Raw genomic sequence first — 14,387 nt, 5'->3', positions numbered from 1 at the left:
ATCATTACAACCCGTACCATTAACATAGGTTTCTTTTTACTATTTTCTCTCAAATCCCTTTCAAGGTTTTTCACTGGTCCTTATCATGCTCTTTATAGCAAAAGGACTCAGTGCACTTGGTTGTTATGTCCTTTAGTTTCTTCAATTTGGAACAAGTCCTCAGTCTTTCTCTGACTTTCATGATCTTTTAAAGATTTCAGGCCGTTTATTTTGCTGAATGTCCCTCAATTTGTTTTTTTTCTGATGTTGCCTTGTGATTAGATTCAGGTCATGAATGTTTAGCAGGACTCTTGGAAATGTTCTGTTCTTCTCATTGCCTCCTATCAAATAGCACGGGATCTCAATCTATCCCCCGTTTCACCCTGATCACTTGATAAAGGTCGTGACCAGCCAGGCTGCTCCACAGTGAAGTTGTTCTTTCCCCCTTTATAGTCGGTATTTCCTGAGGAGGTACTTTGAAGCTATGTAAATATCTCAGTCACCACCAAACTTGCCACTTGTTCCTTTAGCTATTTGTGTCTGTACAGACTTATGCTTTCTATTTTATTCAGTGAGCTATCATCCAATGCGATCATTTAGTTTGATGTTCAAATTGTCTTCAATTTGGATAGACAGACTAATTCCAGCGAGCTTCTCTGTCCCCTTGACCTGTCCGCATCATTCTTTGGGCACTTCTTTACTTTCTAGCACAAGATATTCCAGGCTCATCTTGGACTTTCCTTGTCCCAGGCCTGGAACCAGCCAAGAAGCCCTGGTTTCCATTTTGTGGAAAATGTTAATTAGAAGCCAGTCTGCTGTGAGGTGTGCTTATTGCTCTTGGGGTGTTATCTGCCCACAGGCTCCTTCAGAGGAATAGAAACAACAGGTCCTCGAATAACATCATTTTGTTATAATGTTGAGGAAATGCTATGAGAACTTAACTCTTGTTTACATTAATTAAACAAAACTGGCTTCATTATACGTCATTTCACTTGAAGTCGCAGAAACTACCAACGAAGTTAAGTGAGAACGTACTGTACACGTATATCCATATATACATACACACATGTACACGTACAGATATGCACATTTACATCTATATTTATTGAAAACCATGAGCTCACACCAACACACCTAACCCAATCTACAGCACAGGGTTGATCCTAGTTTCTACATTTCTGTATTTGTAACTCCCTGCTCCAACAGTGGGAAACCTGATTCACGTGATCTTTAGTAGTTACAAATTTGATCAATCCTTCCATATGTAACTAATTTCCGATCTCAGCCCCCACCATCTCCCCTCAATGTAAGCCCTCCTCTCCCTGCTCAGGCTCTGACACTCCACATCAGGATGACCCTCCCAGAGGATGGCCTTCTCATCCCCCTCAGGCTGGGACTCCCCACACCAGATTCAAGGGGTGAAGATCGTGACTTCATCTCTTTATGGGAGAAGCTACAAAGTCGCACTGCAGAGGAGCATGCATGGGGGTGGGGGGGGGTGGGAAGAATTTGTGGCCATTTGTGTAATTGAGCACACCAGGTTCCTCTGTGTCACTGCTAGCACGTGGCTTCCATTCTTAAGGTCCCCTCATTACAGAAGATGGTTGGCAGAGCACTAGCCATAATGTCTGCCTGCAAAGGAACAAGGGCCCTACACTTCTAGCTGAGTCAGGTTCCTTCCTCTGCAAAACTTCCCAGAAGCCCCACACATTACTCTCCTTTACCATAACTAGAAGCACGTAGTCACTTTGATTAAAACCGGGCATCAGTAACTGAGGATGAAGGAGAGAATGGATATTTGGTGGTGACTACAATTTCTGCCACTCCCACTTTTTATATTTACTGACCAACATCCTGTTTTCAGAGGTTACTGAAGACCTCAAATGAATCTCCTGAAGTATTTGTGACCTTCACCTATCTCTAGGTTTATAAAGTCCCAAGGTAAATCATCCTAAGTGCACAGGAACTCTTAGAGGACCTTATATGGCTGCGCAGATGATACATCACTACTGTTTTGTTCATCTAAAAATCTCACGTGGGAGAAAATGTTGCAATGGGCCTCTCCAAGAGCTTGCTGGGGGCAGATCAAAACTCCAGCCCCGAACACCACAGCATTCAAGAGAAGTGGGGGCAAAGAGCAGTGAAAATGGGCAAACTTCTCTGCAAGCCAAAGAAAAAGGGAGAAGGAAAAAGGGGAAATAATAACACAATGGAAGATAACCTCAGAAATGGGGTGGTGGTGCAGGATGGGAAGGGGACTGGCACATGGGAACCTTCTTTGGAAGTCCCAGAAATTTATTTTGCAAAATCACCCAGAATGTAAGCCTTGATATCTTTCAAGTGAATTCATCTAAATTGATGCTATTTCTCTGCAAGGAAAACCCAAAGGACTGTTATTTAATGGCAAGTCACTACAGAAGTTTTCTATTTATAAATTATAGCGGTGTAATTTTTTATGTTGTTCTAATATCCTTCAGATCATAGATGTATGGTGTTATTCCTGGAAGCAGGGAAAAGCATGGTGTAGAAGAAAACATACTTTAGAACTAGATGTATTTCACTACATAGTCGGGTAAAACCCTGCCACCTTTTAGCTGTGTGACCTTGGCCAAGGTGTTTCAACTCTCCAAACCTCAATTACCACCCGAAAAAAAATGAGGGTAATAATGCCGCATCAATGACTGATGTATGAGGATTATATGAGATAATGCATATAAAACTTCTGGAACACGATGATTTTAATAAATATGAGCCCCCCCTTCTGAGCTGAGGGTAAGTCACAGAAATATTAGAAGGACTGAATGACAGAATGCACCACAGATACGTACGTGCCTGGCATATAGCTTGTGTCCCATAAATGCTAGTTCCTTTTAAACTTACTCATGCATACAAAAAGCCATAGCCTAGGTATCCACCGTAGTTGAATGGTGTTCTTTTATAAGGAAGTTTAACATTTTACACACAGAAAACAATTGCATGAACCTTCTCTGCACTAGTGAACGCTGTACACCAAAGACGATACGGCACACTCACGTTCACTGCCGCGTTATGCACAATAACTTAACTGAGCGGTGGAAGCAATCCAAGTGTCCATCGACAGAGGAGTGGATGACCAAAGTGTGGCATCTATATACAGTACTCAGCCTTAAAAAAGAAGGGAATTCTGACACCTGCTACAACATGGCTGAGCCTTGGGGACATTATGCTCAGTGAAATAAGCTGGTCACAAAAGGACCAGTACTGTATGATTCCACTTCTATAAGGTATGTAGTCAAATTCACAGACACAAAGTAGAGTGGTGGTTGCCAGAGGCTGAGGGGAGGAGAAATGGGGAGTTGTGTAATGGTTAAAGAGTTTCCGTTTTGCAAGATGAAGTATTAGGTTGGTGCAAAAGTAATTGCAGTTTAAAAGGTTAAAAATTGCAAAAACCACAATTACCTTTGCACCAATCTAATAGTTCTGGAGATCTGTTGTACAACACTGTGAATATACTTAACACTACTGAACTGTACACTTAAAAATAGTTAAGATGGTAAATTTTATGTTGTGGGTTTTTTGGTTTTTTTTTTTACCACAATTAAAAGTGATAAAATTATTTCTTTTAAATGATGTAACTTGTAAGCTGTCATAATGATGCAGGGTCATCATACTGAGTAATTACGAACCGAGCTACAGATAGAGCTATGCAATTGGCTGCACAGAGCCGAATCCATATTAAGCTGCAGGAGTAACTCTAGAGCCTGCTTTCTTGAATAAAAATCTGGGATTTTTTTAGGAGTCAGCTGCTAAAGGAAAAAGTAGAATTTGACATCTTTCGTATATTTGCTATTAGCATTGGAGAATTGTAAGATGTTAAAGCTGGAAGGAACTTGCAAATTACACTTCCAAGTTTAAGAAAGTGAAATTTAGACTTTAATCAAATGAAATGATTCGCCTAAGATCATACAGATAGTAATGATGAGAAGGGCTGGAAAGAGGGTCTCCTGGCTTCCTCTCCGACACTCCTATACAATGGACTTAGCCCTCTAGAATTCCTCACCTCTGAACTGCACTGTTCAATACGCTGCCAGCAGGGGGCAGCAGGTGTATTAGTCTGGTATTCTAAAGCCCCAGATTTAAGGCCCAATATATTATACTACTATCTCTTCTGCCTACGCCCCCAAAATATATGTGCATATTTATAAGACTTTATTAGTATCAACAAGAATAAACTTTCAATAACATCCATAACTTTTAAACAACAAAAACGGGTTCAATGGAGGTAACATCCGTTCTAATCCTTCAAAATTTTTTTTTCCATTCCAATCCTAACTGACATAAGGGTCAATTAATATGTTAGTTTTAAACCAAAAATGCTTTAACCACAGAAACCTATCCCATTTCTTTTCATTTCGAACCAAATTTTCCTAGTTGACCAGGTCGGTGAGGCTTCAGACCACGGCAACCTCAAGCCCCTCTGGCAATTTGTCCTCAATACTCCTTTCTATGTCAGGCTTAGTTTTTCTTTCAAATGTCCCTATGGTACAAAGGAAGGTCTGTCAATAGGTCTATCCCTCCAGCAACTTTTCAGAAGCAAAACCTGAGAGAGTCTAGTCACAGAGTAAAACCTCTATGGACACCATTCTTCCAATTAGATGACAGTAATTTCAACTCTGTTTTTAAATGAAATACTACCAACCCTAAGCTGAGACCACAGCAGCTAATGGGTAAGACTTGAATTTAAAGACAGGCCCTCCCAGCATGACTTTGTGCACCTGACACTTTCGCAGTTTCATCTAATGTGAGGGTTAAGGGACGAGAACATTAGCAGTGACATTTTGGTAATGCATCCAGGAGTCAACTCCAAACTTTTAAGCAATAGTGACCATGGTCCCTAAATCATCCAAAGAGACGCACATGATCTTTATTTCACAAACAGAAATTTCAAATGTTTTTTTTCTTCAACATGCTTTAATAAGGAAAAAGGTATTCAAATACAAGCTTTTACTACTACCTCAGACACCTGGGAGCAGTCCATTTTAAAACTAGAACAGTGTTCACTATAGTTAAGAGACATCCAAGAAATTATTCTCGGCTTATATCCATTTGCTCTCATGTAACTAACTAGTCACCGATTACTCTTAATCCAGCATAAAACTAACGACAAAAGCAATTATGGCACTACTAGTTACTGATAGTAAAACAGGAACGAGACGTGCAAAGATACAGATAATAAATGAATTACTACAAAATGTGTCATGCATTCAAATACCATTCTGTAATCCTTTGCTAAATATGATATGTCAACTGATGAGATTTAAGAAAAACTCCAATCTATATAACATTCTGGTTTTAATTTTTTTCCAATATAGAATATTTACTATCTTGAAATGTAGAATATCACCAGAAAAGCAGAAATATTTATTTATAACAGGTATATAAAATAAATTTGATTCAATAATTTATTCAAGAATTAAAAACAATTTTTTATAGTACCCAAAAAACTGAAATCAGACAATTAAAATTAAAAACAACAAACCTATTAGGATGGCTCAAATGAAAAAAAAAAAAAAAAAGAACCTGACAATATCAAGTGCTGAGAAGGGCATGGAGCAACTGGAACTCTCACACACTGGTGGGAGGCATACAAATGATGGGGAACAGCCACTCAGGAAAACAGTTTGGCAGTTCCTTATAAAGTTAAACAGACACTTACCATATGACCCAGCCATCCCACTCCTGGGGATCTGCCCTAAAAAGATGGATACTTTTGATCAAATAACAATCTATATACAAATGTTTACAGCAGCTCTATTCATCATCACCAAAACCTGTAAAGAATCCAAATGTCCTTCAACAGTGATTGGATACATGAGCTGTGGTACGTGCATGGGATGGAATACCGTTCAGCCATCAGGATACACACAGATGAATCGCAAAGGCATCTGAGTGACAGAAGCCAGTCTCAAAGGCTCTGTATATAATTTCATTTATGTGACATTCTGGAAAAGGCAAAACTTATAAAGATGGAGACTAGGGCAGGGGTTGTATGGGATTGGGGGAGGTTAGGGTTTGACTGCAGGACACAGAATGAGGGAGAGCTTGTTTTGGTTTGCTTTCCGGGGTTTTGGTGATGGCACCGATCTGTGGCAGGAATATGATTCACGGTGGCTACATGAATCAATCCATTTTAAAACGCATAGAATTATACAACCAAAAAGGCTAATTTTACTTCATGTAAATTCAAATAATAATAAGGAATGAAAGAACGAGAGCATGCCACTACTCTAAAACGAGTTAAAAATAAAAGGTAAGAATCAGAGCTCTGCAGCTAATGCCAGCATACATCAATTATTATTATTAAAAGACACTTAAGAGAGCTACAAACCAAATATAACAAATGGGCTTTGTTTTGATGCTGATTTGAATAAACCACAGATGTGTTTTAGACAACTGGGGAAATGTGAATATAGTATTAGATGATTATTAAGGATATTTTGTTCATTTTTAGGTAGGATTGTAGTTATGTGAAAACTAAACTTTTAAACAAAATCATACTAAAATGTTTAGAGGTGGAATGGTATGATTTATAGTATTTGCTTCAAAATTATCCAGAAGCAAGCAAACAAACAAAAGCTCGAAAAAAGGGAGGTGTGGTGGAGGGAGACGGGCAAATGGAAGAAGCATGGCGAAGCCAGGATAGTGCATGATTTCTGCTGCTCTGCTGCTCCATGAAAGCTCACTGCACTCTATTGTTCAGTATGGCTCCAAATGTTTAAAATTAAATGCTGAGAGAAAAATACCACTGACTTAGTCTTCATAAGTACTCCCAAGAATGCCATCTAACTGTTCTTTATTCATTTATAAGATATACTGATTTCCCTTTATGATTTTCATTAGGCTTTGATAATCTGCATATAACCTTACAGAAAACCAAATCAAGGAAGAAAGAATAATTCACAGTAGGCAGTTGTGATGCTTCTCAAAAATAATGGCTTAAAGAATGCTTTTCAAACCTCATTTAGTGCTCATAAATTAGTAAAACCATCATGAGATGTAGAAATATTAATAATTTTCATTAGCTTATCTGCTGCATACTCTAAAATACAGATGATGCTAGCAGGAAGGGGTAATTAACACTCAAAAAGTTTAAAAGCACATGTAGTAACCTGAACAAATGGACAAGAGAACAGCATAATATGAGAAGCATCTCTCTAATTTAGTCTCCCTCACTCTTAACTTACTCTGGCGTAACTCAAAATGTCAGAATTCTATAAAAACACTCCCAACTAATTGGAAATGAGTTCTTTTTAAAGGCTGCTTATTATGTAGAAGAAACTATTGGGCAATCAGAATGAGGATGTCCCAGTTCTCACCTAATCAGCATTAATAGATGAGAAAATACTAAACATTTTAGTATGAATTTTGTTTAAAATATTCCAACAGTGTTTAAGGCTAGAGAACAAAAACAATTACACAGGTAAAAACAATGCAAAAAACTAACAGGTAAAATAGCCACCACAGCAAAAAAACCTATCAGGGTGCAAAGACAGGAGTGTCCTGTGGGGAAGATGGGGGTATACATACAGTGTTCCCCGAAAATAAGACCTAACCGGAAAATAAGCCCTAGCATGATTTTTCAGGAGGACATCCCCTGAACATAAGCCCTAATGGGTCTTTTGGAGCAAAACTTAATATAAGACTCGGTCTTATTTTCGGGGAAACACGGTAGGAGTGAATTAAAGAAGGGTTTAGTCAAGCTCTGAAGAGCGGGTGACATTTCACACACGAAGCCAATGTCCCGTCACTCAGAAGCCTCGCCGACCAATGCTGAGGAAGGAGGGCACCCGAGAGTCCAGACCACAGTCTAGAGCGGAGTCACCCCTCAGTGTAGACGAGCAGTAGAAACAGGCTCTGAGAATTACACCTGTGGTAACGCATCTGACTGCCCCCAAACGTCTGGAGAGCAGCCCTGAATCTGCAGCGGCATGTACTAAATGCATTACAAGGTGAGGTGACTGTATACAGCCCCCTCGCTCCCCAAAGATGCCCATGTCCCCAGAACCTGTGAACACTTTAGCTTGCCTGGCACAAGGGACTTTTCAGATGTGCTTAAGGGCCTTGAGATGCAGAAATTATCCTGGATTATCCAACTGGGTCCAGTCTAACCACATGAGTCCTTAAGTGGAGGAGCTTTCCTGGCTCAGGGCAGAGAGGTATGCAGAGCTGTGACCATAGCAGAAGGGTCCCAAAGGGATGCCTTGTGCCTATCTTTCAAGGTGGAGGCAAGGGGTCAATAAACCAAGGAATTCGGGCAGAAAACAGGTTCTCCTCTACGGCCTACAGGCGGGACACAGTCCAGCTGATGCCTTCATTTCAGCTTAGTGAGATCTCAGCACTAGGAAATGAATAGGAAATCAGACAGGCTTCTCCCAGTCACGATGCCTTGTTCCTGTGTCCTTTCTCTGCTGCCCCCTTCCCCTCTCACTTCACCAAGGGAGAGCACTTCCCTTGGATTAAAAGATGTGATCTTCCTCATCTCACATCTCCAGACCCTACTTAACCAGCCCAGGAGAGGTCATGACGCCTAGCCATACATTCTCTGACCACCTACACCTCCCCACCTTAGCCCTTGCTTGTTTGTGATTATTCTCCTCTTAGAGTTTCTCCTCTTTAGAGTTTACATTTACTGAGCAAGTACTAAGTGCCAAGCACCATGTACAGGATTGTTTATGGGTTTTCTCACTCAATTCTCCAACAGCCCTATCAGCTAGACATGACCGTTATGCCCATTTTTTAAATTAAAAAGTTCAAAATCACCCGGCTAGTAAATGACAGAGGCAGGATTTGAAGCCAGGCAGTCGGACTCGGGAGTTGGTCCCATTAACCACGGCAGTATTTGTCTCTTAAGTGAGAAATTTAGGTTCCAAGATTTTATGCATTTGTTAACACAATACGCCCAGTCTTTAGCAGAGAGACAATAGTTGCTGAATATGAACAAAAGGGACAAAGATAGTTTCTCCCTACTATTCTTTCTATAAAACTTTCTATTATGAGAAGTCAAACATATATAAAAAGAGAGTAATGATACAATTATCCCCCAAATACCCATTTCCAGCTTCAGTACTTATCAACATAGGGCCTATCTTAATGCCAGTATTTAATCAATTTTATAGTATGTTATCTGGTAAAAATAGTTGCCTTCATTTCAATATTATTCTTTTTCAGAATCACATGTTCTTATCTCTCATCACTTGTTCATTTATCTATGTTAACACAAACTTTTAAAAAAATAATCTTGAAATGGCAGGTCTTTCTAAGCAAAACACAAAGCAAGGAAACTATAAAGGGGAGACTGATATTTTCCCTATATAAAATTAAAATTTTTTGCAAAACATAAGTATTGTAAACAGTAAAAAAAAAGGGGGGGAGGGGATAGTTCTAACATACTATATGACAAAAGATCAGCATCCTCAGTGTATCAAGAATTCTTACAAATCAGTAAGAAGATAACCACATTCCAAAGGCATGTTGTCTGGAAAAATAGGTATAAAGATGAACAATTTCACCTACTGTAAGTGACAAAAAGACAAGCGCTTCCACCTGACAATATTTGTCAACATACTTTCTCTGGTGCTCTAGAATTTAGGAGTAGCAAACACTTTAGAACAAAGGAAAAAACAATTCGCACCTGTAAGCTTGTTTCTTCAAAACTGTGTGGGTCTGGAATCCAGCACCATAGTAAATCTAAGAGTCTGAAAGGCTTTTGACTTCAGAATCCTTCCTAACAGGATACCTGGACCAGTGCTCTCATCACACAGCAGGAGAAAAGCCAACGGACCAGATATTTAGTTGTCGGTCCTGCTGGGCAGGTGAGATGAAGAGATGAGTGAAGAAAGACAAATCTTTAAGAGACAAGGGGATTAAAAACAAAACCAAATCACCCAACCCTGTTGGAAGGCATCTCAGGCCCTGGGTGTGGGCCCAAGATAGGAAGGGAAAATGGGAAAATAAGGTGTGCCAGTCCCGGGTCACAGGACGCCTTCAAGAGAGGAAAGTTCCCATGGACCTGGTGGGGGGGCCTCAAAGTTCTCAGCCTCCTTGAGAAATAGCAGCTACATCCTCTCCTTCAAGTAAGGAAAATAAGATAAGAAAGGAAAAAAGTATATTCTCAGCCATCAGACAAAGACGACTTGAGAAAAAATGAGGTTCCCGGATGAAGGTTTCCCAGTCTCCTAAAGTCATAAATTTATACTGAAAAAAATTCAAACCACATCTGACGTATACTAGTCAAAAATGGTGAACCTGAACCTAATTAAGCCTTTAGATCTAACTTCCAGCTTACAGAAAATGTAGGGCATAGAGGAGCAAGCTAAACCATACTATATAAGGAGTTAAATAAATCCAGAATGTGAGGCAACCAGTTGACACCAATAAATCATTGGCATTAAAGAAACCCACGGGGACTGTTTTAGACAACAGTCTCCGCAAACTATGGCCCTCACGTGCGTCCAGCCCACCAGCGGAGTTTAAGACAAAAAACTTTGAAAACAAAATTTTATTGGAACACAGCCACGCTAATTCATTTACATATCCTCTATGGTTACCTTTGCAGGCCAAGGCAGCTGAGTAGTTGCAACAGAGACCACATGACCTGCAAAGCCTTAGAGTTAATGTTGGGCTCTTTCCAGAAAAAGTTTGCCAGACCCCTATCCTAGATGAAAAGACGTTTGCTCCATGCTGGGATTCCAATACACACAAACCAACAGAAAGAGTAAGTGCATTTCTGAAGCAATCATGGAAATTTGACTGTGGATTGGGTTTTAGAAAACATTAAGCAGTTATTGTCAATTTGATTAAGAGGTGACAACGGTATTTTGATTATAAAAGAAAATACTTCTTTTTTCGGAGATGCCTACTGCACATTATTTAGAGATAAAATATTATGTTGCTGGAATTTAAACTGCTCAACAACAAAATGCAGCAGCACATATGGCCAATAAGAGAAACTTAACAAACTTAAATCTACTTAGTGGACATATGAAAGTTCATTGTACTATTAGGTTGGTGCAAATGTAATTGCGGTTTAAAAGGTTAAAAATAATTGCAAACCGCAATTACTTTTGCACCAACCTAATATTATCTCTGCTTTTGTGTTTGCTTTAATTAAAAAAAAAAACAGAACATTGATCAAAAAGTTGAGTTTATTGCCAGACAGACTCTCTCCAGGCACACCTCCCACGCCATCCCTCCTTATACTGAGTCCAGCCTCAGCATATCATGTGCTTTCCTATCTCTAAACGTGGTTACATTTTAAACTTCTTATCTTTGCTCACGGTGCCTGCCACCAAGAATGCCCCATTCCACTCCTCCGCCTATAAAAACTACTATCTGCTCAAGGTCCAGTGCAAATGTGACCTTCCCCGAGTCCTCCCGTGAGATTTCATCTCTGCTCCAACTGCCCCTTTGACATTCATTCCATCCTTCTGAACATTTTAGCTATTTACTACGTCTGGTACCTCATAATGCCATACAAATCCCAAGACTTCTAGTAACCGGGTCTTTTCTGTAAACCCATTGGAGGGGGTGTAACACATAGAGTAAGCTCAGGTCCAATCTAAACAAGGCTTTCTTGCCCCGAGCAATTTCACTGACGAGAGAGACACTTTCAATGAATGAATGAGTTCCTATTAACTGATACTCTCTTAATAAAATCTCTACTAGCTAAGGTTTACTCATGACAGAAGAATGTTCTAGAGAAGACTGCTAAGATCGCTAAATTTTGTCCTCTTATGGACACCTTTCCTTGGGACCTGTCCCTCTGCAAACAGTGCTGCCTGCATTTCCATGCCAGCCTGTAGGGGTGCCCCACAGCCTTATAAAAGCCCTGTCAACTGTGGGTACAAAGCCTTTCAATGACTGCACTTGGAACAGCTGACATGGGTTGGAACAGCTGACATGGGTTGGAACTTGCAAGAGCTCTTACTACTAGACAAAATAGAGGAAAATGAGCAGGTAATCTTAAAACTGAAACAGCATTAGTTTCTATCCCTGTTTTAGTCTACTCCCTGCTGCCCATGATCTAAGGCCAGCATGGCTAACCACCCTCTGGACCAGTGTTAGTAGTTAGAACCCTCATGAGCAAGGGCAACTGGTCCAAAATATTTCCAAACCCAAATCCACCAATTAGAAAATTTAACTTTGCAAACTCAGCTTTTGAAATACAAATGCTTTCTACCAGGTAATCTGCTTAGGAGCTCCCAGTTTCTCCTGGGAGTCAGTTCAGGAAAACAAAGCATTTGGGAAAATGAGGGCAAACTGCAGGAGCTCTTCATGTTAGCATTTCAATCAACCGAATGAGACTGAGGGAGACAGTCTTCAGTTAGAGGGAAAAGTACAGAAGGACGTGTGTTTTTAAGACCCACACTTTGCACAGGTCAATCCAACTAACTGGAGATACCCTTTAGTTTTTAATACACGATTTCTCCCGGGGATATGTAACACAATGAATAACCTGCTTTAAAAAAAAATGGCTACAAAATCTCATGAATTTTCTTATCAGTTCAATATTAACAAAGTCAGCTTGGCAGCAAGGAGGTGTGTTTAAAAAGAAAAAAGGAAAAAACACGCACTTACGTAGGGTTTCCACTGCAATTGAGGTGTTAATCTTTGGCCAACAACGTGAGACCCCCACCACATTGTGTAATGAAGGCAGTCAGCGCAATTGTTCCCAACTTTCAGATGTGTCACTGACGGCTCCAAAGAAACCGAAGCGCCTAAACTGGCCAATGCCAGAAGTTTTGAGTTTTCTGTTTGTCCTTTGTTTGTGTCGCCCTCGGCCTTCTCACAACCAGGAATCTCTAAAATCACAAACACCTCTGACAAGGGTGAAGCCTCAGTCAACTGAGAACTCAACTACCTTCCGAAGGGCCCTCGCTTTCTCCCTTAAGGAAGAAGCAGCGTCTGCACCTGGGCGCAGCCCCTCAGGTCGCTGTCGCCCACCGGGCCGTGGCGGCCGCTCCGCGCGGCGTGGGGCCCCGGGTGACCGCGTCCAGCGGCCCGGGCTCTGCGCGGGCTCCCTGCTCCTGCGGGCCCCGGACTCAGCCTCCGCGCCACGCGCCGCGCAGGTACACACAGCCCGGGTCCGCGGGGTCCCCAGGGTACGGAGCGGAGAAGACGGGCCCAGGGGTGGGGATGGCTCGCGGGGCTTGGTTGGGCGCGCACCCACCCCCTCACCTTGCACAGAGCGCGGCGCCGACAGGGAGATCGGGCCGGGGCCGCCGAGCGGAAATTACGGGCAGAGCCCGGCGCGGCCGCCCCGAGGAGGCCGCCCCCAGCGGCGCCCCCTGCAGGCGGGACGCGGTAGCAGCCCGCCCCGGCCACGCAGGTGTCTGTCCGGCTCCCGAGCCACGCGCACACCTGGGGCACCCCGCTGCAGACAGGTACGCCTTCACACTTCCCACTTGCGTGCTCATGGCCCGCCTCGACTCCGTGTTGGACCCAGACACATCTGGGGACACACCACATCACACACACACACACACACACACACACACACACACACACACACACACACACTCTTTGAAACCATCCCACACCTGGGGCTGGGCATGCGTCCTGTGGGACCCACAGCACATCACTGAGGCCTCCATAGTCAGTGCGGATACCATACTGGATACAGCTAATCATATAATCTTAATACTGCCACATGTTACCAATTCTCCCTTTTTAAATGAAACTGTGGTTGTAGGAGACAATGGAAGAAATGATTTACTGTTTTTCCCCTGGCTCCTAAGACTAAAATTGAGCCCAGAAATCAGAGGAGCGAAGACCAAAAGCTTTAGGAGATTTTTTTTTCCCTAAAGACTTTGTTGATTCTTGGCTTAAGCAATGTTACTTTGGGGACTCAGGGGACATGAATGACACAGATGGACTGAGGGCTACTTCTGTCCCTTCAAATGTGTAAGTAGTTATTAGACTAGCAATAATTCCCCTTAATCATTTTCTGCCACTTTTACTTTCTCATGTATGTGGAAGAGTTGAAATCTTATTACAATCTGGTTTTTATTCAGACGTTTCCAATAATCCTGATGTGGCTATGTTTTGAATAGATATACAATTCCAAAAGAAATCTAAAAGCTCAGAGTCATAAGCCATAATTTTCATAGAATTCTTTCTTGGGAAGTTCATGATTAAATTGAAATACACAAAAAATCCCGTTTAGTGTATATTTTTAAAGAGTAGCAGTAAGCATCTTTTTTTCCTAAGGGAAAAATGGTTCTGTTTTTATTTATTTTCTTTTTTGAGGGAGGGAGATCATGTCAACAAAGGAAAGTGAGGCATATACATGAATAAATAATTCCTCTGGTAAAGGAAAATTAAAGATGGTGACAAGGTGGCAAGATGATGAGTGGTAAGTGGCATTTACT

At 41.4% G+C, this 14,387-nt stretch overlaps 1 protein-coding gene across 3 annotated transcripts in view; it reads right to left on the bottom strand.

The window, feature by feature from the left end:
- The window catches only part of GGACT (gamma-glutamylamine cyclotransferase), a 44,902-nt gene extending 31,610 nt beyond the window's left edge, over positions 1 to 13,292 (bottom strand). Inside the window, exon 1 of one of the 3 annotated variants that reach the window (XM_081046034.1) lies at positions 13,195 to 13,292. Coding sequence is in view for 1 of the 3 variants with exons in the window: in XM_081046035.1 (XP_080902161.1) it covers positions 12,591 to 12,657 (67 nt within the window). In the remaining 2 variants the exon portion in view is untranslated. Of the gene's footprint in view, positions 1 to 12,590 lie in introns of all 3 variants that reach the window. The other 2 variants (XM_081046033.1, XM_081046035.1) reach the window with 2 other exon arrangements.
- Positions 13,293 to 14,387: the final 1,095 nt, after the last annotated feature.

This window comes from Rhinolophus hipposideros (genome assembly GCF_964194185.1).
Source record: "Rhinolophus hipposideros genome assembly, chromosome: 4".
In the NCBI taxonomy this organism is placed as follows: domain Eukaryota; kingdom Metazoa; phylum Chordata; class Mammalia; order Chiroptera; family Rhinolophidae; genus Rhinolophus; species Rhinolophus hipposideros.
The sequence above is the reverse complement of the archived record's forward strand: the minus strand, read 5'-3'. Positions and strand labels throughout refer to the sequence as shown.